Here is a 23,725-nt window from a genome sequence, read left to right on the forward strand (position 1 = left end):
CGCGTGTGTGTGTGTGTGTCACCGCCATGCACCACACGGTTGGTGTCCCAGAGCTGCCCTGGGTGGTCCTGCTCCCCAGCCACCTCTGACTTAACCAACAGGACCCCAGTTCAAGGGCCACGGGTTTTGTCTGCCTCCTGCCACCGTATTCGTGGAGGAGGAGGACATGGGGCAGCCCCCCCCTTAGCAGATTGGAGGAGGCAGCTCGTTGGTCCCAGGGCCATAGGAGTGGGAGGACAGAGGACGAGGACGCGCTACTGTCCTGCCTTGCACAGTAGAACTTTCTGCTCTCAGGAGTGCGTTAGCTAAAAGGCTTTGTTTTCTATTGCTTTATTCACCCAAAGCAGCTGTTCCTGGAGTTTGCTGTGTGCACAGGGGTCTCGCCGGGTTTATCTGAGGGTCAGAAACGCTGGGTAAAACTCAGCCTGTCTCCCAGGAGATGCCCGTCTGTCATCTTCGTGGGAACATTGTGGTTGGGATGGATGTTTGAACACTTGGGATTTTCTCTTAAACCTGAGATCTGGTTTGGGTTCTTGCTGACTCTAACGGGACTGTTTAAAACCAAGAAGATCTGCATTTCCTTCTTGGCACAGAAAGGCCCCGGATCACATCAGAGCCCCAGGATGCAGATGTCACCTCGGGGAACACTGTGTTTTTCACATGCAGAGCAGAAGGCAACCCCAAACCCGAGATCATCTGGCTGCGAAACAAGTAAGTGATTTTCACTGTCCACCCAGATGCCCCGTCTGCACCACTGGGCATGTGCCCACGCCGCCACCCTGTGGGCCCCTCGACACTCTCGGCCTCTCTGGTGGAGGGAAGGGTCTAAAGGAGAATGTTTCTGCATCGTTTCTGCTGTAAGGGGCCGTCCGTTACTCCCCCTGCCTGGGGTGAGGGGCGTGAGGGAGGCTTGGTTCTCCGCCCGGATCTGGGGGGAGGGCAGTCACTGGGGCTTCGAAGCTGGAACCGTCCTCCTGGGTGAGGAGGGCTCCTTCCTGCTGGGACAGCGTCTTCAGGGACGCCCATCAAGTGGGCACTTTTGTAGTTAGTTCCTTGCACGTCTGATCGGCCTCAGGAAACGAGCGTCCTCCCTTCCGTCCACAAGCATTTTGGGGTGTGTGGGGGCACAGGTGTCGGAGGACGTGGCTCCCGGGGCCTCGTGTTAACGTGGAACGCTTTCCAGCGTGCATTCTGAACCGACTCCTTGAAAACAGATTGTTAGCGTGAGACCCCCTGTCATTGCTTCTGTGTTCATTCTCACGAGGACACGGACAGGCTTTTCTGCGGATCTTGGCTGTGGGCGTTTACACTCTGAGCTCGCTGGCCGTTCAGTCGTAACAGGGCGCAGAGGACCCTCTGGTGACCGAGCTCAGACGCCCGCCCAGCCGTCGTCCCTCCCAGTGCTGGGCCATGTTCACAGAGAAGATGCGCAGGAAGCTGGGGAGCTTGGCATCAGAGAGCCATCGGGTGCAGGAGGGGCAGCACTTTCCTGCCTGTGAAGTTTGGGAGCCTCGTCTACACCTGGGTTTGTCCTTATGACCCGGGCCCAGTGCCGTGCAGGATGTGAGCAGTGCCAGCCTGGTCCTCAGAGAGGGTGTTCTCTTGGATGGCTCTGGAGTTGTCAAGATTTAAAATCCTGAGTTAATACAGGAGGAGTACGTGTGTATTTGAAAAGTAGAAAGGCATGAATTCGGCTGAGCCTTTTCCATTAACCCCAGGCCTGGCGTCTGGTGCTAGGCTCTGCCTCCACCTGCCAGCCTCCCCTGTGGGTCCGCTTCCCCTGCTGACCTGCCTCCCCTGTTAGTCCACCTCACCAGTGGGCCTGCCTTCCCGACTTGCTGGCTCATCATGTTTATGGAAGGGAGCTGGGCCAGATCAGTAAGTCTCTTACGTTTGGAACCTGGGGGGACTCTTGCTTCCATCCAGAAAACCCCGTGGATGAGGACGGATGTCACTTTCGGTGGGTTGGTGCAGGGAGAGAGGTGTGTGAGCCGGGAGGGGAAGGGGGCTCTCACACCTGGCCGGGTCTTCAGCCGAGAGCCTGTAGGTTTCTGAGTGGCGTCCATAGGGAAATGCTCACAACAATGATGGTTTTGTCAGTCAGTGTATGTAATCATTTGCTTTAATGATAGCAAATGTTTCTGTCCCATTTTCTTGAGTCAGTTTGCCAGAAACCAAGGAAAATGTTTCTTTTGAATTTTTCCCACTATTTTCATTGTGTCCCTTTGGAAAGAGGACCGCTTTGAAACTTAAAAATATTTTTTGTTTTATTTATTTTTATTTGAGAGAGAGAGAGACAGGGAGGGAGTGTTGGGGAGGAGCAGAGAGAAGGAGAGAGAATCCCAGGCAGGCTCCATGCTGTCAGCACAGAGCCTGACTAGAGGCTCAGTCCCACAGACTGAGATCATGACCTGAACCAAAATCGGGACAGAGTGGGACCCCTCTATGACCACGCCACCCAGTTGCCCAAACTTTAAAATCTTTATAGACTGAAACTGAATAGTAAAAGTAACCAGGAATTAGTGATGCACTAGGCCCGCCCCTGTCCCAGACATGGTAATGATGTGGGACACTGTGTCGGGGGTGGGAAAGTGTCCTGGAAAGGCCAGGCATGGCGTCTCTGCCTCCCCACGTGCTCAGGTGTCTTCCGGTGTGGATTGGGCCTCCTGGAGCTTTCTGAGTCTGAGCGTGCCGGGTTTGTGTCTTTGCAGCAACGAGCTGAGCATGAACACAGATTCCCGCCTCAACTTGCTGGATGATGGAACCCTGATGATCCAAAACACACAGGAGACAGACCAGGGGATTTACCAGTGCATGGCGAAAAATGCCGCCGGGCAGGTGAAAACACAAGAAGTCACCCTCAGGTACTTTGGGTCTCCAGGTACGTGGAGAGGACGCCACATGAGGGTTCCTTCCAGAGCTGCCCTTGCTCGTGGCGCACAGGCTCCCTCCCTGCACCCAGCTGGGCAGGGCACGGGTAGGACGTGGGCAGGGCATGGGAAGGAAGTGGGCAGGATGAGAGCAGGAAATGGGCAGGAAGTGGGTATGATGAGAGCAGGAAGTGGGTAGGGTGAGGGCGGGCATGGGCAGGAAGTGGGCAGGATGAGAGCAGGAAGTGGGCAGGGCACGGGTAGGGTGAGGGCGGGCATGGGCAGGGCATGGGTAGGATGGGGGCAGGATGAGAGCAGAAAGTGGGCAGGGCACGGGCTGGGCATGGGCAGGGCCAGGGCAGGGTGTGGGCAGGGCGCGGGACCAGAAGTGGGCAGGAAGTGGGAGGGCGCGGGACCGGAAGTGGGCAGGATGCTGGCTGGAAGTGGGCAAAGCGCGGGTGCGCTAGTCTGCAGCGAAATTCCTTCACCCGGAGATGTCGGAGCACGTGGTCCTAGGTAATCCTCGACCTTTGCTCTGTTTTTTAAGAAGGAATTCAGCCTGATGTTTTCTTAAAATGAGTCCATTTGTGTTTATTGTCATGAGCAACATATTTAGATTTATAAGTTTTGCATCCTGGGACTATTTATCCAGTCTTTTTTGTATTCTGTGCCTAATTTTGGAATAATTGCCCATCTTCTGTTTCCTGCTTCCACTTTGGAAGCCACAGCGTGGTTCCTTGATGTCAGTGATTCCCTAGGATAATATAAACGTGACCTTAAGTTACCAGAGTCGATAATCACCGCCTACTGTTGTCTCCAAAGTAGGCTGTGTTCTGATTTTTCGGTGTATGAAACATTTTGTGCTTCGTGTGTTGTGTGGTCATAGCATAGTTAGCACTTCTGAATCTCGCCCTTTCTTTCTCACTTGGAGCTGGAGTCAGGCGGCAGCCCCTCATGAGGACCAGCTTTGGGTTAATAAAACTTGAAGGAGATTTATTTCCACATTCGACTGATGCCAACTCTCTGTCCACATTGGGTGCGCAGTTGTACCCAGAGCTGTCCTCGCCTTTGCCTCTGTTTCTCCACAGGCTCTGAACAGCCACTTCTCAAACCACAGTTGCACGTGCCCTCCGGGTGGGCTTTGACTTTGGGGTTCTTGCCCCTGCAGATGGCTTTGTGGTCTCTAGCTTGCCATCCTCCAGAAATGCTAATATTAGGATCATTTCTGCACCTTCTATTATCTGTTCTTTAGATATGTGTTTAGTACAGAGTAAACATTAACCGAACACGAAAGGCGCAGAAATGTTCTTCTGTGTGTCTTTCTTCATCCCCTAAATTCATGCCTCCAACCCCACTCTCCCAGATTATGGCTAGGGCTGCCTTCTTCGCCCCCGCCTTGCTTGTTTTTCATCTCAGAACGTGACTGGTTCTCTTACTTTCTCCTTTTCACAGCTGCGTGGAATTCATGATCTGTGGCAATGTGATCTATTTAACTGGTTCTTTGGAGTTTCTGAGGTTTTTCCTCAAATCTTTTGCTGTTATCAGTCCACACCATCCCTTTATCCAAAACCTCTTGGGTCTGATATCATTTGGAAATCAGAAATTGGGGGAATTTCAGCAGGGCCACCTGGTACGTAATCTGTTTAACTGGCTCGCGGGGTCCCGGGCACCGCCCTGTAGCCAGCGTATCCGCGTCCCACAGCGAGCTGCGTGCAGTCACGTGATGAGGAGTAAGTTAAGACTCTAGACGCTTCTCGTCAGATTAAGTTTTACAAATAAATTATGAAAGATGTTTCGTGTTCGGAGCGTTTTTGGATTTCGGAATTGGGGAGAAGGGTGTCGGCCTGAATATACATCACAGGAATTTAAAAAGCACCCTTTTGGGGTACAAACCTTGTTTTACATGCTCGTAAACTCCTAGGAGAGTGATCTCTGGGTAACGGGGTGTATGACTTCTCAGTTCTGACGTGTGTGACCACGTCACCGCAGGCGGGCCGTGGCAGTTTATGCCGCTGGTGTGTGAGCTCCGTGCTGCGTGGATGCCCTCACAAAGCAGGTCGCTCGGGGCACAGACTTTCTTCTGGATTTAGAGCTGGAACATACTAGCTCAGCTAGCTTGTGCTTTCTTTTTGCATAGGAAATGGGTTATTTTTATTTGTTCTAAATACAGTTTAAAAACAGTGTTTCGTGCTAGTAAGAGGCTCTGGCAAGATTTGACTGGACTGACCCAGTGTACTCAGAAAGAACAGAAGTAAGGATCCTGCCTGGGGCTGCTCCATCCACGCTGAAACAGGGAGCCGCCCGGCCATCTGTTGGGCACTGACGGCCCTCATACGAGGCAGCACATCCCTGCCGGCTGCACGTTCTTTAAAAGAGAAAGAAGACGAGAGAGTGTTGATTAAACTGTTTGCTTTATTTTAAGGCCAATAGATGGAACGAGTGGCCTGGAGAGAGAGAAGCCCGCGCAGAGCCCTGTTGCTTGGCCAGAGGAAACTAATCCAGAACTTGTGTTTCCTTGTGACAGCCCGACCCGCTTTTGTAATCCAGCCACAGAACACGGAGGTGCTGGTCGGCGAGAGTGTCACCCTGGAGTGCAGCGCCACAGGCCACCCCGTGCCGCGGATCACCTGGACCAAAGGGGACCGCACGCCCCTGCCTGAGGACCCTCGCGTGAGCATCACCCCCTCTGGCGGCCTGTACATTCAGAACGTCCAGCAGGACGACAGTGGGGAGTACACGTGCTTCGCATCCAACAGCCTGGACAGCATCCACGCTGCGGCTCTGATCATCGTCCAGGGTGGGTCGGGCGCCCCTCGTCGCTCGCGTGCAGACCCTCTCCCCGCCCCCAGCGCACTTCCCACCTCCGACTTCCGTGACTTCGGTTTCCGAATGGAGACTTTTAGGACGGTTGATTTCTCCCGGGGCTTTATCTCTGGCCGTGTTATCTGTGGCACGTAGGGCACCTGGCGTGTGTAAGGCGAACACACGAGTGTGGGCGGTGTGCACGGGCGTGTTGAGTCCATCAGTAAGCCTTGCATTCAGCTCGGAACTTCCCAGGAGTAGGTTTGGCTCCAGCTGCAGACGGGACCTGTCGTTTTAAGAGCTCAGCTGTGTGTTTCCTAACGTCCGACTGACTCTTAGTGAGTTTGTTGCCTTGTTAATAGATTACACAGTGAGGCATTTGAGGAGAAGCTCTGAGCCAGGAGAGCGCAAAATCCCGAGAGATCAGCCCTCTCCCGATGTGTCTGTCTTCCCCAGCCTCCCTCCTCCATGGAAGCCCCCTCCCTTGCCGTCTGCTGTGAGTCTGTCCTGCTGCCTCTTTGGGCACGTAACCGCGTGGTGCTGTCGTCTGGTCGTTACTGTTGCACGCACGGATCTGTTCTGGGCTTAGGGCTGTGTGATTCACACCCCCGGCAGCAAACCAGCTCCTGTCCCCACATACAGCTGGGCCAGGTGACGCTTAGCCACACAAGGACGAGCGGACGTTGCACAGCGAGAGGAGCGGGACCCCCTCGTTAGCCTCACCGCCGTCCGCACACTGCGTGTGCGGTGGGGCTGAGTCAGCAGAGGTCTCTGAACGTCTCCCAGCGTCCGATGCCCTTTTGCCGTCATGCTCTTCCCTCTCTGGCGCCCCCCTGTGGCACAGCTGGCCGCTCGGGGCCGTGGCGCCTGCCCGGAGGGAGGACCCTGATGCTCCTGCCAGTGGTTTTACCCAGATCCACCTCTGAAATGATCTTTCCCATGTTTTTCCTTCCGGAAGCTCTTCCCCAGTTCACCGTGACCCCTGCGGACAGAGCTGTTATCGAGGGCCAGACGGTCGATTTCCAGTGTGAGGCCAAGGGCTACCCACAGCCGGTCATAGCGTGGACCAAGGGAGGTAAGAGCCGCCTCGGGAAGTCTGTCTGCCCTTTCCAGGCAGCCCCGGAGCCCCTGCCCAGGCCCGAGTGGTGGCCGAGCCAAGGTGTCCCGGCTGTGGGGACCGTCAGCGTGTGCGTGTCCCAGCCTCGCCTTCACCCACTGCTGCCGAGAAGGACACGGGGAGGAGACTGTCCACGAAGGCGCTGGGGTGGCCTTCTGCTTTCTTGCTCCTCCCATGTAGTCTGTGTCTTGCTTTTGATCTACACTGAATTAGCATCTCGTTGGGACTTAGCATGTAGGATAGAAGTTTCTGGAAACTGACTGTAGCACATGTCTGTTGGAAGCTCATTTCCTGGGGCCGTCGTGCTGTGTCTCCACCTGCGGTGAGGTCGCACTGTTGATCTCCGCCTGTCGATCACGCTGATTCCCCGGGGCCACCTCTCCTGCTGCAGCTGGTGAACCGCAGGGCAGATGACGCAAAGACACAGACTTCTCCCGGGGCGCTGGCAGCCCGGCTGGGAAGGTGGGGGGAGGAGAGGTGGCCCCCGGGCTCCGCCCTGGGAGTGGCCTTGAGAAGCTGCCTTGAACCGGAGGGCAGCTCCCCTAAGGGGCCCTTAAACCAGAGGAGCACCCGGGCAGGTGCGGCAGGAGCTAACGCCTGCACCTCTATTCTGGGCAGGAGGGGCTCCGCCAGGGCATGTGCCCCCTCACCTGGGGTGTCCTTCGCTTCTGAGTAACTCCCGCCCTGACCCCTGCCCCGTGGCCCGTCCTCGAGCCGACGTCACACACGCCCCCTGTGTCCTGACTCCTGTGTGTTTAGCCTGCGTCCCTGCCATCCGCTCCTCCCTGCTTCTGGGCAGTTTCTCGGAGGCGGAGACGGGTCTCTTGTCCCTGACCTGCCGCACGCCCCGTAGGCTGGACCGTCGCCCAGGAGGTGCTGACCCAGGGGCCCTGCTTCTCGTTTGCTCCGAGGATGTTCTGCTGACCGACGTACCCGAGTCCTGCCTCTAGCCCGCCACTCACTGCGTGTCCCACTGACTGGCGCCCCCGTGCCTTTCAGGGAGCCAGCTGTCCGTGGACCGGCGACACCTCGTCCTCTCCTCGGGAACGCTCAGGATCTCGGGTGTGGCGCTCCACGACCAGGGCCAGTACGAGTGCCAGGCTGTCAACATCATCGGCTCCCAGAGGGCTGTGGCCCACCTGACCGTGCAGCCCAGAGGTACGCGCGGCTCCCTCCTGGTGGACCCGCCGCTCTGTGCGGATGCGCCGTCCAGAGACGCGGGCCTTCTGCGGCCAAGGTTCCCGCCACTGCTCGCGACAGAGCGTGTCCTCTTCCTCTGAACACCTGTCCCTCGTACCTGCTCGAGGTATAAGGTGTGCGTCCCGCTCGTGGAGCTCCTCGTGGGGAACCCTACGAGGCCGGCTTGTCCGTGCTCTGGGGCCGATTCTTCCCGCTTCACAGAATGGCTCTCATATCCTTTCCGGGATGGTCACTGTGGCCAGGGGTCTGATAGCTCCTGACCCATGGACGAATCCTGAGAATGTCCCAGGGATTCTGTCTCTCGCCCCATTGTCCCATGAGCCCTCACACACGTCTTCCTTTTGTCCTTTGTGGGTGCGTGGTCTGACCATTCTTTCCATGAGAGGCGCCCAAGCCGGAGTGTGGCTGGTGCTGCACGGTCCCCAGCCCCTGGGGGGGTCCTTCCCTGATGGTTTGGGGCCTGGGCTGTCTTCCTGTTACCCAGGCGGGCTGGACTGCTCTCGGCTGGGGCTGACCTTCCCATTCCCGACGGGCAGCATGTGGGATGGCCTGTTGCATGAGATCCTGTGGGTGGTCCCTAAAGGGCACCAGGACTTCCCACGTGGGCGTGGGCCAGGATCCTCACTTTCCTGGTGAGGAAAGTTCTTCTCCTAAGTGTGCGTTTCCCGTCCTAACCATCAGGCTCTCTCCGGGGCCCGTGACGTCCCGGTCCCCCCGCCCCACGTAGACAGGAGCTGGTTAGGGCTGCGGTCTGCTCTTCAGACGTGCTCCTCAGGTCCAGCGTGGGCCGCGGGCAGACCATCTCCCCTTTCCTCCGGCCCTTCGGCTGTCTGCAGACAAGGCTAGGAGGCAGAGTGACAGGCTGAGACTGGCAAGAGGGCCCTGGGTCTGGCCTGGCTGCGGGCAAGGGGCTGTGCTCTTCTGAAGCCTTTTGCCATAAATCACAAATGTCTTGGGGTTTCCACCGTGGTCAGCCGGCTGCCCCTTGCTTTACAGTTACCCCGGTGTTTGCCAGCACTCCGAGCGACAGGACGGTGGAGGTGGGCACCAACGTGCAGCTCCCCTGCAGTGCCCAGGGGGAGCCTGAGCCCGTCATCACCTGGAACAAGGTAGCTCCTGCCACGGGCGGGGGAGAGGGGGGTGGCTGCCGGCCGCGCGCTTCCTCTCGGAGTCAGCAGATGCTGCGGGCCCCTTACTGACAGAGCAAAACGAGGCAAATGCACAACACAGCATCATCCTCTCCGCGACCTCCCCCGTGACAAAAGCCAGGAAAACCTTCTGGCTAGATCCGTGGCCCCATAATCCATACAGGAGGTTTTGGGTGTTCTTGCATTCTTCCGTGTTGTTTTTCTGAAGCCCAATGCAAAAGTGCATTTCCATGTTTAGCCATTATAAACGAGTTCGATGGGACGTGTCCCCGGAGGATGGGGTGGCCATGGGCAGGGGTCCCTCGGAGGGAGGCTTGAGTTCCCCCCACGGTCTGCCAGACTTCACCTGCCATGACCACACGGGGCCATCTCGCTGGCCCTTGCCCAAGCTCTGTGCCTTCCCTACCGTCGTGCACACCACATAGGGGTGTCCTTTCATGAGCCCCCGATCCCCAATCCTGGAGACTCCAAGGAACTTATCTTTGTCTTCTCTGGATCTTTTGCAGGAGTTTAAGAAAACTCTCACCGAATTGGATTAAATGTTCTCTTTCTAGTTTTGGGTAGATGTGACCGCAGTCCGTGTGACCCGTCCACTCATGAGGTCCTGACAGGCGGTGTCCCCACCCCAGAAAGACAACGCCTGCTTCTTGATCTTATTCTTAGTATCATTTCTGTTCTGCTTTGTTCCAGGATGGGGTTCAGGTGACGGAAAGCGGGAAGTTTCATATCAGCCCCGAGGGGTTCTTGACCATCCACGACGTCGGGACCGCGGACGCAGGCCGCTACGAGTGTGTGGCCAGGAACACTATCGGGCAGGCCTCCGTCAGCATGGTGCTCAGCGTGAGCGGTGAGTCCCCTCGGCGCGTGTGTCCTGAGGTTGGCAGACATTCTCCCGCGTGGACTCACATAGCAGGAAGGCACCTGGCCCAGCGTACTTGCAGACTGACGTCTGAGGGTTTTCAGGGTTATGGGAAGGCAGGGCACCCCCAGTTTGCAGGGGCGTTGCCGGGATCCTGAGAGGAGAGCCGCCTGCCCAGCCTCACACGCTCTGGCGGCCACCCCGAGACCGCAGGCCGCTGTGGGCACGTGCCCTGTGCAGCTTTTCTTGATGAGGGGTTTGGTGGTTGGTGGAGTCATCATCCAAACCCATTCGGGTCTGGGAGCATGTAATTTGCAGTCCCCATCTGGCAGGAGTGGACGCGGCTAGTGCCCCTTCACTGTACTCGCGCCGGTTCTGGAAGGGGCCACGTGTCCTCTCGGGATGGGTGTCTGTCATCACTGACCGGTCCCACCCCGGACCCTGAGCCACGCTGAGCCCACCTCTGCATCTGCCCCTTGCCTGTTTCGTTCACCTGTTCTGTCCACATGCTGCCGCCTTCTTCCTGAAGGCTCACATCCCCGACGTGTCGCTGTCGCTGCCCTGTGCCCCGTGGCTCCAGGACAAACCCACAGTGTTAGGTTGGACCCAAAGTTGCGTCTTCTGTACGTCCCGTCAAGCTTCCCCTCCGCCATCCCGAGCGGCCACCACCTTCGCTTGGGTCTGTGTTTTTGCCTCCCTGCCTTCTCCACGGGCTTGTGAGTGCCCACAGGAAGCAGTGGGGTTGGGTTGGTTTGTACACCCGCCACCCGCCACGCCTTAAGCCTAAAGCCACTTCTTAAATAGGAACCACGGGGGCTCCCGGGTGGCTCAGTCGGTGAGGTGTCTGACTCTTGATTTCAGCTCAGGTTGACTCCAGAGTTGTGTGATCGAGCCCCGAGTCGGGCTCTGCGCTGACAGTGTGGGGTCTGCTTGGGATTCTCTCTGCCCTCCCCCTGCTCTGCCTCTCCCCAACTTCTGCTTTCTGAGTCTCTCTCTCCAAATAAATAAAAAATTATTTTAAAAGGGCAGCCTTTTAAAAAAATGAAAAAAAAAAGTGAACCATTAAGGAATAACTGGAAGCCTGATTTTGGAGGGTTTTTTTAGGGAAAAATATTATTTTCCCCATCATACATGGTGTGTGAAATGCACGTAAAATTAGATTGGTGAATTTTATGCCTGTGTTTTTTTAATTACAGTTTTTTATACCTGAAGTAATGTTACTTAAATGTGAATTGGTTATATATGAGATTTAAAAATAATCTCCCCACGATCCCACCTCTAAGAAATAAGCACTATTAACGTTTTGGTGAATTTCCTTTATTTTTTCAAAAGGTAGGTAAATGTTTTCGTGTTAGTTTTCGTGATTGTCGTTTACAGAGGAAAACAAATTGAAGTGATTCATAATAATGAAACATTGGAGTCATAACATTCTATACAATTATCGGACCCTCTCGTCTAGCACTTGGCATAAAAACATTCGGTTCCAAAAGTTAGTAAGTTTGGCTCCGTGCGAGACCCACTGCGCGGGGGGTCTGCCTGGGAAATGCTGTTGGGCCACGTGGGTCAAGAGCAGGTAAATGTGTCCCACGCACCGTGGCTCGCCCGCTGCGTGCCCGTGTCGGCGGGGAGGTGAGCGTCCCAGGCAGCCGCTCTGTACACGGCTGAGGGCGGGCGCAGGGGTGTCGAGGGCCCGAGGGGCTGTGGCTCACGTGCAGGCGGCGGACGCAGACAAGTAACAGAGCGAACAGCAGGCTCCAGTCGTGATCCGACCGGGAGGCTGGGGCTCGGGGCAGGTGGTCGGGGAGGACCCGCCCTGGGCACGCACATTCTGAGGAGCGGGGCTGTGTGGCCTGGCGCGAGTGGCGGGCGTGAGGCCTGAGGTTGGGACGGGCCGAATGCCAGAGGCCAGGCGGGGTCGGGGCCTCGTCAGCCGGGCTGTAGTCTGGCTTTTATTGCACGGGTGTGGGAAGCCACCGGAAAGGTTCGAGCAGTTCCGAGGCAGTAAGGACGGTGAGGTGTGGGGGTGAGGTGTGGGGGAGGGAGCGAGGACGGTGTCTGCCAGTGGCCCAGTCGACGTTCTGCCACAGTGCTGGCGTGATGGGCCTGCCAGCCGTGGAGCCACGCAGAGCCCGGCGGGCGAGCGCCGTTCACCGAGATGTCACAGAGCGGGGTGGAGGCTGGGATGAGGCGCACGGAAGGTTCTATGTCCACGCGTGAAAAGCACGAGTAAGCTTCAGGGAGAGAGATGGGCTGGTGTGGATCTGTCAGTATTTAGACCACTGCCCCATGTGACCCCCAGGGAGGGCCTGAGGCTGGCCGGGCTCAGCGGGGAGGTCTGGTGGGAAGGAGGAAGCAGCCACACCGCTGCAGAAGGGACAGGGGTGGGGGTAGGCATCAGGAGGCAGGAGTGGGATCAGGTAGACCTGGTTCCTGTAGGTCCTTGGGAGGTGTGAGGAATCAGGAGGGAGTGTGTCCCAGCAGGAGGGAGTGTGTCCCCAGAGGGAGGGAGTGTGTCCCTAGAGGCAGGAAGTGTGTCCCAGGATGGAGGAAGTGTGTCTCAGAAAGGAGGAAGGAGGGAGTGTGTCCCAGCGGGAGGGAGTGTGTCCGCAGAGGGAGGAAGGAGGAAGCGTGTCCCAGGAAGGAGAAAGTGTGACCCTGGAGGGAGGAAGTGTGTCCCAGGAATGAGGAAAAAGGAAATGTGTCTCAGGAAGGAGGAAGTGTGTCCCTGGAGGGAGGAAGTGTGTCTCAGGAAGGAGGAAGGAGGAAGTGTGTCCCAGGAAGGAGGAAGTGTGTCTCAGGAAGAAGGAGGAAGTGTGTCCCAGCAGGAGGGACTGTGTCCCAGGAGGGAGCAAGCGTGTCCCAGGAAGGAGGAAGTGTGTCCCAGGAAGGAGGAAGTGTGTCCCCAGAGGGAGGAAGTGTGTCTCAGGAAGAAGGAGGAAGTGTGTCCCAGGAAGGCGGAAGTGTGTCTCAAAAAGGAGGAAGGAGGGAGTGTGTCTCAGCGGGAGGGAGTGTGTCCCTGGAGGGAGGAAGGAGGAAGCGTGTCCCAGGAAGGAGAAAGTGTGACCCTGGAGGGAGGAAGTGTGTCCCAGGAATGAGGAAAAAGGAAATGTGTCTCAGGAAGGAGGAAGTGTGTCCCTGGAGGGAGGAAGTGTGTCCTAGGAAGGAGGAAGTGTGTCTCAGGAAGAAGGAGGAAGTGTGTCGCAGTGGGAGGGACTGTGTCCCAGGAGGGAGCAAGCGTGTCCCAGGAAGGAGGAAGTGTGTCCCAAGGCCAAGTGAAAGAAGCATTTCAATAAGATCATTTAAATTTGTGTCAGACTCTGGAAAGGCTGAGTACGTTTAGGGAAAAAAGTACCACTTCGTGCCCGGTGACCTTTGCTCCAGCTGCGTCAGCGGATAGGGGTAGAAGATCGGTTGGTTTCGGGGTTATTTTATTTAGCAAACTCTGGTATTAAGTGGGAAGAGACGAGAAGAGGGAAGTGGAAAGGCCCAGAGGCCTGCAGGCTAAGCCGTGTGCGCGTGTGGTAATGGTGCGCTCGTGGCGGTGACGTGATCGGCCCATAGTGGACAGGAAAATGGAGGGAGCAGAGTCTTTGTAGGGGCGAACGGCTGGAGATCCAGGCACCTGTGGAGGGTTTGGCCGCTGACGGAAGGACGGAATCCACCAGGAATTAAAATTGGCCGGAGCCGAGCCTCCACTCGCGGCCGGGCTTCGCTGGAAGAATTGGCTGCTTCACGTCCGAGCTACTTTTCCCATCCTCCTCCAGGGTCACGTGGTTTCAGAAATTAAGGTCTATAATTTACATATGGCTTCAAAATAGCTTCTAGCGTGATCTAACTTTGGTGTGAAAAATAGTGCTGGAGGGAGGTGTGCCTTAGTCTAAATGATGTCGTGTCCAGATGTGATCGCCTGAGTAACTTGCGGGGCAGTTTTTGGGTAATGAACGACTTTGTGTTTTCCAGTTCCTGACGTCAGCCGAAACGGGGACCCGTTTGTGGCCAAATCGATTGTTGAAGCAATTGCGACTGTGGACAGAGCCATAAACTCAACCCGCACACACCTGTTTGACAGGTACTGGGGGCGGAAATGGGTTCAGACCACTGTTTGGTCAGTCTCCGGGGTGAAGCGAATGCGGTTCAGGACACGAAGCTGTGACCTATGGCGTCTGAAGAAAGACCTTTCAATTTAAAAGTCACAATCTCCATTGGCACCGGGTTTTGTGGGGTTCAGATAACAAAAGTCACCGTTTCTGAGTAGCAGCTGAGCTGTGACTCACAAATAAGACGTTTTCAGAAAATCTCCACTTACTCACTTGGCTTACTACCGAATGATTGGGCAAAAACAAAGTATTTGTCGGGTGCATTGTATTTGCTCGTGTTGGCAGCTCCAAAGTGTTTTTTCCTGCCTCATAACTATGTGTCTTCTCTGTTGATTTAATGATTTGCCTTTAGCGTCTTTGGTTTTGACGCTTTCCACTTGGGATGAGTAAGGCACGGTCCGCCACGTCTAGAGAAGTGGCTTCACCCAACACTCAGCGGCAGTGATCGTACCTTGGGGTGTGATGTTCGTTCTCAGGGGTTTTTTCTGTTCTTCCCTCTGCTCCTGACCCATTAGCCGTCCCCGTTCTCCCAATGACCTGCTGGCCTTGTTCCGGTACCCGAGGGACCCCTACACCGTGGAGCAGGCACGCGCGGGAGAGATATTTGAGCGGACGTTGCAGCTGATTCAGGAGCACGTGCGGCACGGGCTGATGGTCGACCTGAATGGAACAAGTTAGTCCTGGGGTCTTTCTCTCCCAAGTGCCGGGCGTCCACCCCACCTGTGTGGCCTCCTTGGGGCCCATGCCCGCATCCCTGTCTGAGTGCAGGCTCGGCTGCCTGGGTGCGGGCCACGCCGGGTCCTGCAGCGACGGCCTCGTGTATCTTGGACGCCCACATGCTGCTGGCCCCCGGCCGAGACCCTCGGTTCCCCATAACAAATGGCATGGAGGGAAGAAGGGGCAGGGCAGCGGCTGCCACGTGAGGCTGTGCACACGGGACGAAGCACTGTGAGCCGTCGGGACGGCACCTGTGGCGCTCGGGTGTTTGCAAATCGGCTGCTGAGGCCTCCCGGGTGAAATGTGCACGGTGGGTGACTGATGCCCTCTCTCCGGCCCCCGCTGTGCTGGGAGCAGAGCGGCGCCATGAGAAGTGCCGGGTGGCCGTGGCTTTTATTCTGGAAAAGCAGCCTTCCCACCACGCGTATTCTTTCACCGCTTTCCGGGAGGACGCACAGTCCCCTCTCTCGGGGAGGCAGGCTCCGGGTTTTCAGGGTTTTCTGATTGGTCTTCAATGAGCCGATCTTTTCCATCAGGACAGAAACGTTGGAGAATTCGACATTCTTAGATACGTGCACGTGGCTCGAAGATGTGGGAATGGGCCCCTGTCCTTGGGAGTGGAACGCGGCCTGCAAGCCTGACCTCTGCCTTGCACTGGTTTGGGGCTGAGCTTCCTGGCGCGGGTGTGCAGACTATAGGCCTGTTTCCTCGTCTTGGAGGGCGCTGGCCTCAGTTGAGTGTCGGGGGCCATCTCTGGACGTTTTCTCTCTTCCATGGACGGCCAGCCTCACCTTGGAGGTGTTCCCTGGGGAACCTGTTTTGGGCACTTCTCCACTCTTCGGGCCCAGGATGGGGACAGGGACATGTGGGGTCTGTGGCCTTGTCTCCGTGGACAGGGATGCTCGGGGCTCGTGGCCTTGTCCCCGTGGACAGGGATGCGTGGGGCTCGTGGCCTTGTCCCCGTGGACAGGGATGCGTGGGGCTCGTGGCCTTGTCCCTGTGGACAGGGACGCATGGGGTCTGTGGCCTTGTCCCCATGGACAGGGATGCCTGGAGCTTGTGGTCTTCGTGGTGCCGCGCAGTGTCCCCAGCCGTCTGCAATAGGGACCATGCTCTGCCCCCTGTGGGGGCCTGTGGGGTTGCCTGGTTTTCTTCCTCCCTTTCTTTGTGTGGCTCATCGTTCAGGAGCTAAATGTGGCCGTGGCGGCTTCCGCAGGTGGGTCCTAAACACTGTGCGGCCTCTGTATGAGGCAGAGCCCGTCTGCTGTTGGTCCTTGTGCAGGACTGCGAGGTCGCCTCCCATCAGCACGTGCTGTTTACAGGAACACGGGGACCCGGACAGACAGGAATCAGCACCCCAGCACGGGTGCACAGCCTGCCCCACTCGGGGTGTCTGAGGCTGGGCAGGCTGGGCTGGAGCAGGTGGAGAGACCGGGGAGGGGACAGGATGAGGGAACTCTCGGGTGCCCAACCGGAAAGGGCCCCTGAGGCGAGAGGAGGGTTTTGTCATCGTCTCCGTGATGTGGGGGCCATGGGGCTTCTTGTAGAAAAGTGACCTGATCACGTGGATCAGGTCGTTGGGTGGCCTTGATGTGAAGGGGGAGGGGCAGCGTGGGACGCGGGGCAGGCGTCCGTGGGGTGGCCCAGGGGGTCCTGGGTGGTAGGTGTCCGTGGAGTGACCCAGGGGCACCTGTGGAGTGACCCGGGCGGGTTCTAGGTCATGGGTGTCCGTGGAGTGGTTGCGTGGGGGGGTGAAGCATTGCAGTAGGGTGGCCAGCGAGTGGGGTGGCTTCCAGCTGTGCTGAAGGCAGAGGTGACACTCAGGTGACTGGGTCTCTGCCCAGGGGCAGGAAGGCCAGAGGTGACTCTGGGTGAAGTGGGGAAGCTGGAGGCCAGGTTAGTGGTGGGAGGGACTGTCTCACCTCCAGCTCGCAGGCATGTCAGGGGACACTGGTCACCAGGGGTGCCTGTGCCCTCGAGCTGCAAACCCTGGTGCCCTAACTCGCCTTCGGAGTCTTCCGCTGACGGTCCTTCCGCACCTGTGCCCGACACAGTCCAGTCTGTTCCATTGGCCTCAGGTGCCTTCTTTTCCTCGAATTTCAGTGTTTTCCCTGGTAGTTGCTTGTCTGCCTTCGGGGGTGGTTTTTATATCTAAAGCAAAGAGCGAGCAAGCATGGTTGCGGATGGTCAGGGCAGTGCGCAGAATCCCCGGCGACCAGCTCGCTACCCAGAACTTCCTGGTGCAGCCGGTGGTCAGCCCGCCGGGTTAGTACGAAGGCTTGGCCTGGCAGCAGTTTATCCGGGCGCTGGGGGAGACTCGGGCGTTCAAAGCACAGCACACGTGTCTGGGTTCACAAAGGTGGCCTGTCTGTGTCCAGCCCTGCCTGCTGGCCGGTGCCCATGCTTGCCCGGGCTGTGCTCGTCCCTCCGACTGGAAAGCAGGCCAGAGGAGAGAGGGGCAGTGCAGGGGGACGCCAGCGCCGACCCCTGGGGGTTCTGGGGCTTCCCGAGGTAGACACCCCGATCCCGCTTTGCCGTGTCTGCGAGGTGCCCGCAGACGGAGTGTTCGGGTCTGAGGGAGCTGAGCGTCGGGCCGGCTCGCAGCCCCGCGTGCCTGTCCTCTCGTGTGGCACGCCTGCCCCTTCCCACCTCCAACTCGCTATTCCCTCCGTGGGTGGGACTGGCTCGGCTCCTTTAAACGTAGGCAGAGTCCGTCTTGACCGGCTTCAAGCAGGTACCGTGCAAGACAGTGGTGACCAGGAGTCTAGCAGTGTGGGCGGACGTGTGAGCCCGTGTGCCCGTGCACGCGTGCCCTTCTGTGTGCACGTGTGCCCCTCTGCCTATGTGCCGTGTGTACACGTGTGCCCCTGCATGTGAACGTGTACTCCTACACGTGCATATGCGCCCTTGCGTGCGTGCTCTTGCTTGTGTGCGCGTGCCTCTGTGTGCACGTGTGCCCCTGGGTGTGTGCGCCCCTCTGCACGTGTACGTCTGCGTGTGCTCCTGTGTGTGTGCATGTGTGCCCCTGCGTGTGCATGTGCTTGTGTGCCCTGCATGTGAACGTGTACTCCTACACATGCATATGTGCCCTTGTGTGCGTGCTCTTGCTTGTGTGCGAGTGCCTCTGCGTGTGCACGTGTGCCCCTGGGTGTGTGTGCCCGTCTGTGTGCACGTGTATGTCTGCATGTGCTCCTGTGTGTGCCTGTGTGTATGCACGTGTGCCCCTGCGTGTGCATGTGCTTGTGTGCCCTGCGTGTGAACGTGTACCTCTACACGTGCATATGTGCCCTTGTGTGTGTGCTCTTGTGTGCGCGTGCCTCTGCGTGTGCACGTGTGCCCCTGGGTGTGTGCGCCCCTCTGCACGTGTACGTCTGCGTGTGTGTGCCTGTGTGTGCACATGTGCCCCCGTGTGTGCCTGTACTGTGCACGCGGGCATGAGGGTGCCCCTGTGCACACGTGCACGTCCCCCTGAGCGCAAAGCTCTTCCAGCAGTCCCAGAACAGGCCCCTGGCGCACGTCAGGTCTTTCCCGGCTGTTCCTGCCGGGACCCCTTCCCCGGCACTGTGTGGACCCCGGGCCGTCCCCCGCTCCCCCACCGCGCGCGCCCATCCCACGAAGGTCCCCTCCCCTGGCTCCCGGCCCGGCAGGCAGGACTGGGTGGGGGAGGACCACGGGGGCCAGGGCCGCGTGCCCGTGTGCTGCCCGCCGTCCAGAGGGTGAGCCGTGTCCCCCTCTGCCGCAGGTTACCACTACAACGACCTCGTGTCCCCCCAGTACCTGAGCCTCATCGCCAACCTGTCCGGCTGCACGGCTCACCGGCGCGTGAACAACTGCTCGGACATGTGCTTCCACCAGAAGTACCGCACGCACGACGGCACCTGCAACAATCTGCAGCACCCCATGTGGGGCGCCTCGCTGACCGCCTTCGAGCGCCTGCTGAAGGCCGTGTACGAGAACGGGTTCAACACCCCGCGGGGCATTGACCCCGGTCGGCTGTACCACGGCCACGCGCTGCCCGTGCCTCGCTTGGTGTCCACGTCCCTGATTGGGACCGAGACCGTCACGCCCGACGAGCAGTTCACGCACATGCTCATGCAGTGGGGCCAGTTTCTGGACCACGACCTGGACTCCACGGTGGTGGCCCTGAGCCAGGCTCGCTTCTCCGACGGACAGCACTGCAGCTCTGTGTGCAGCAACGACCCCCCCTGCTTCTCGGTCGCCGTGCCCCCCAACGACCCCCGCGTCAGGAACGGGGCTCGCTGCATGTTCTTCGTGCGTTCCAGCCCCGTGTGCGGCAGCGGGATGACGTCCCTCCTCATGAACTCCGTGTACCCGCGGGAGCAGATCAACCAGCTCACCTCCTACATCGACGCCTCCAACGTGTACGGGAGCACGGAGCACGAGGCGCGCGCCATCCGGGACCTGGCCAGCCACCGGGGGCTCCTGCGGCAGGGCATCGTGCAGCGGTCGGGGAAGCCGCTGCTGCCCTTTGCCACCGGGCCACCCACGGAGTGCATGCGGGATGAGAACGAGAGCCCCATCCCCTGCTTCCTGGCCGGGGACCACCGCGCCAACGAGCAGCTGGGCCTGACCAGCATGCACACGCTGTGGTTCCGGGAGCACAACCGCGTGGCCGCCGAGCTGCTCTCCCTGAACCCGCACTGGGACGGGGACACCATCTACCACGAGGCGAGGAAGATCGTGGGCGCGCAGGTGCAGCACATCACCTACCAGCACTGGCTGCCCAAGGTGCTGGGCGAGGTAGGCATGAAGGCGCTGGGCGACTACCGCGGCTACGACCCGGGCGTCAATGCCGGCATCTTCAACGCCTTCGCCACGGCTGCCTTCAGGTTCGGCCACACGCTGGTCAACCCCGTGCTCTACCGGCTGGACGAGAACTTCGAGCCCATCGTGCAGGGACACATCCCCCTGCACAAAGCCTTCTTCTCTCCCTTCCGCATTGTGAACGAGGGCGGCATCGACCCGCTGCTCAGGGGCCTGTTCGGCGTGGCCGGGAAGATGCGTGTCCCCTCGCAGCTGCTGAACACGGAGCTCACCGAGAGGCTCTTCTCCATGGCCCACGCGGTGGCCCTGGACCTGGCCGCCATCAACATCCAGCGGGGCCGGGACCACGGCATCCCGCCCTACCACGAATACCGAGTGTACTGCAACCTGTCGTCCGCCCACACCTTTGAGGACCTGAAAAATGAGATCAAGAACCCCGAGATCCGGGAGAAGCTGAGACGGTGAGTTGAAGGAGGAGCCACCGTGTGGCGTCTTGGGTTTCTCAGCGTTGTCAGGGTCAGGCGTGCCGAGAAAGGTGGCCCCACGTGTGCATGGCTGTTGTTCTCGGGATTCTAGTGTGTGTTTGTGCAGCCGGGAGGGCAGAGCCTATGGAGGGGTCGCCTTCGGAGGCCGTGCAGGTGCAGGGAGCGGTGGCCACAGCCACGTGGGTGCCCGGCCTGCTCGTGCAGGGGAGTCCGACGGGAGGGGAAGGACCTGCGGGGAACCTCGGGGCCCAGCGTGCGTGCGTGGGGCTCTGTGGGCAGCTCCCTTGCTCGCAGCAGGCAGAGAGCACCAGAGCTCGGCCAGCACGACAGGGACACCTCTGTGTCCGGGGACCGCTGCCCACAGCCTCAGGCAATCGTGCGGGCTCCGGGGAGCAGGTGCCCGGGGCCTGTGGCGCTGGAACCGTGAGGGTGCTCTGGGCACCCCAAGACCACAGGGGCAGCAGGGAGGTTAGCGGCCTTGGTCCCTGGCTGGGCGGTGCGTTAGACCTGCATTTCCCCACTCACTCAGCCGTCCGCCCTTCTCACGGGCACGGCTGCCCTTGGCTTGCTGACTACCTACCTTGTGACTTATCCCTTCTTTAATGCAAATAGTCCCTTTTCAGAGTTTTTCCATAACGATCCCTCCTCGTCCTCGGACTTGTCAAGTACGTCTACAAGTCATTGTATATTTAAGTTGCGTTCTTTCACGTTGGAAAGAATTGTTTGAAAAAGGAAAGCTTTCTGAGGCCACACTGCGTGCCTTCTGGACTCTCCGGTTTGCCCGGTTCGCTTATTCTGAGCTACTCACTTTCCACCGAAGGTGAGGTGTTCCCGTTAGGATCTGACCGTGGCTTCTCCAGGACGATCACTTTTTACTCATAACTTAGCACGAGGTGCGACGACGTGAACGAACCTAGCCCTCCTGAGTCCGGCGCGTTCCAGCATCCTTTAAGTAACGGTATCAGGCTGCCGGTTTGTGTGAATCCTGCGGCACTGGGACATCACCGGGCACAGAACCGCTCGGTCAGGATTTGCGGGATCTGTGTTTCTTACGTGCCAGTCCCGTCCGGATGAACACGGGTCGCTCTCCCGTATTTCTCTGCTTTGCCAAACTCCGTTCACGACAGTGGGGAGACCCTAGCGTCCCAGCGCCACAGGCCGGGGGAGGGGTGCCCGCCTCGTGCGCCGCAGACCCTGGAAAAGAAACTCCACCGTACAGCGAGTTCTTCAGCCGTCAGCCCCCGAGCCCCGCGGGAGGGGTGGGGGGCCTGGCCCGAGTGGGGTGCTCCCTGCTGGCTGTGGCCCCCGAGCGAGCGGGTGTGGGCGCCATCCCCTCGTGGGGAGCGGCTCCTTCAAGCGGAGGCCGCGTCGGCGGTGAGGTCACGGGAGCCGTGCAGGCTGGGGCTCCCGACTTCCCCGCCTGCCTTCAGCCCCGCTCCCTGGGGAAACCACGGCACGAGGCTCCTCTGTTTGCAGCCACGGTCAGTGCTGATGGAGTGGGGCTTGGCGGGAGCGCCCAGCCACCCTTCTCGAGGGTGCCTGAGCAGCACCCCCTTTCCTCTGTGGCCACAGCCCCGCGGACGGAGCCGGCCGCGCCTCTGAGCCGGATAGTGCACGTTTAGAAAACCCAGCTGAGCTCTGAGTCCCAACTGAGACCAAGCACCCGCGTCTGGGAGAGCCTCATGCGTGTCTCAGGGGAGAGCCTGCCGCCAGCTCTCTGCCCGCGTGCTTGTGCTTCAGGGGAGCTGGAAGAGCTCGATGAAAGTGTTTGCTCTTGAACGTTTCAACCCCGCTGTCTTGGCCTCCTGTGCTGTTCTGCTGAGCAAATGGCTTCGTTACTGCAAACCTATTTTCAACAAACGGTAGAATTCCAGCGTCACAATTACCCCTCGGAAAGTCTGTCCTCAGTTATGTGAAGTTTGTTTATTTATATTTATGAAAAAAACCTGGAAGGTTGTACATTACCTGCCAAGTGTGATGATCTCTGAACAGAAAATGTGGGATTAACTCTCTTCCTGTATTCCTTGGTTTTTCTAAACTTAGAATAAACGTGCGGTTTGCTTTATGCGTGTGTATACGTATGTGCACAGAAAGTAGGGAAAAGTTTTGAAATGTAACGGGGTAGACGGTTTGAGTGATGATGAATGTTCTCTGTGGAAAGCAGGTCTGAATGATGCTAAATGCTGGTAAAGATGGGGACTTTCTCACGTTGGTTTTGTGTACCAGCTACCGCACGCCTACGCAAATTTGAGGGTTCACTTGGTTGTTTTCCTCTGTAGGTTATACGGGTCCCCCCTCAACATCGACTTATTTCCTGCCCTCATGGTAGAGGACTTGGTCCCTGGCAGCCGACTGGGACCGACCCTGATGTGCCTGCTGAGTACACAGTTCAAGCGGCTGAGAGATGGGGACAGGTAAAGGCAGGTGCCGGAGGGACGGCAGGTGAAGGCAGGTGAGGCCGGGGAGAGCCTCTGCTCGGAAACGCACCTTTCCGGGGACTCGGGGATGTGCGGGGCAGGTGGCGGAGACTGTGTCCAGGTGAAAGTGGATGAGCGTCTTCGCGCCTCGCCGCGTTCGTGATTAGCTCCCCAGTGTGGGGACTTGCCCCCGACTGCAGCCCCAGGACCACGTGACCCAGTTCACAGGTGCTTTCGTGGCCTTCCACGTAGTGAGGGCATCTCTGTTCCCAAGAACGGTGCACACGGTTCAACCGCCGTGGCAGTTCGGAGGGATCTGAGCTTCTGGCAAGACTGACACGATGTCACGAGTGGGGTTCACCGCGGGGCAATGCAGCAGGGGCCGCGCCACGCCAGGGGTCTCACCCCCACCTGCGCCAGCCTCTCTGCTGCGTCCGGTACAGGCCCCGTGTGTTGCGTCTTGAGTAGGAGGCGTGATCCGTGCTTGAGCCCCTCTTAAGTGACAGTGGACTGGGCCCCGCGGCGTCCGTGCCGTCGGCAGAGCTTCCTGGCTGTTTCCCCGCGCCTGCGCGGGGCCTCCGGGCGTCTGACCTTGCTCTCACTCTGGAAACAGGCTGTGGTACGAGAGCCCGGGGGTGTTCTCCCCGGCGCAGCTGACACAGATCAAGCAGACGTCGCTGGCCAGGATTCTGTGCGACGACGCGGACAACATCACGCGTGTGCAGAGGGACGTGTTCAGGGTGGCCGAGTTCCCCCACGGCTACAGCAGCTGCGACGACATTCCCCGCGTGGACCTGCGCGTGTGGCAGGACTGCTGCGAAGGTGCGCGTCCCTGATGCCCGGTCCCTCCCTCGGCCCCTCCCCCACCTCTGTGGTTTGTCTTCCCCACTGCCTGCACGCTCCTGCCGCACTCACTGCCTGCCGCGGTGCTCCCGGGGCGTCTGGCGCGGTGCTCCCGGGGCGTCTGGCGCGGTGCTCCCGGGGTGTCTGGGGTGGTGCTCCCGGGGCTCCTGCCGAGGTGCTCCCGGGGCGTCTGGCGCGGTGCTCCCGGGGCGTCTGGCGTGGTGCTCCCGGGGCTCCTGCCGTGGTGCTCCCGGGGCGTCTGGCATGGTGCTCCCGGGGCGTCTGGCGTGGTGCTCCCGGGGCTCCTGCCGTGGTGCTCCCGGGGCGTCTGGCGCGGTGCTCCCGGGGCTCCTGCCGTGGTCCTCCCGGGGCGTCTGGCATGGTG

The 23,725-nt window shown here is 59.0% G+C and overlaps 1 protein-coding gene across 1 annotated transcript in view; it reads left to right on the forward strand.

Moving 5' to 3' along the window:
* The window catches only part of PXDN (peroxidasin), a 75,446-nt gene that overhangs the window by 42,318 nt on the left and 9,403 nt on the right, over positions 1-23,725 (forward strand). The window contains 14 exon segments of the mRNA XM_053201323.1: positions 594-711; positions 2,712-2,881; positions 5,395-5,667; positions 6,631-6,747; positions 7,789-7,947; positions 8,986-9,098; positions 9,828-9,984; positions 13,957-14,065; positions 14,609-14,766; positions 18,553-20,056; positions 22,360-22,494; positions 22,810-22,824; positions 23,041-23,100; positions 23,102-23,319. Of these exon segments, the coding sequence (XP_053057298.1) occupies positions 594-711; positions 2,712-2,881; positions 5,395-5,667; positions 6,631-6,747; positions 7,789-7,947; positions 8,986-9,098; positions 9,828-9,984; positions 13,957-14,065; positions 14,609-14,766; positions 18,553-20,056; positions 22,360-22,494; positions 22,810-22,824; positions 23,041-23,100; positions 23,102-23,319 (3,306 nt within the window).

Source organism: Acinonyx jubatus, chromosome A3 (assembly GCF_027475565.1).
Source record: "Acinonyx jubatus isolate Ajub_Pintada_27869175 chromosome A3, VMU_Ajub_asm_v1.0, whole genome shotgun sequence".
NCBI lineage: Eukaryota > Metazoa > Chordata > Mammalia > Carnivora > Felidae > Acinonyx > Acinonyx jubatus.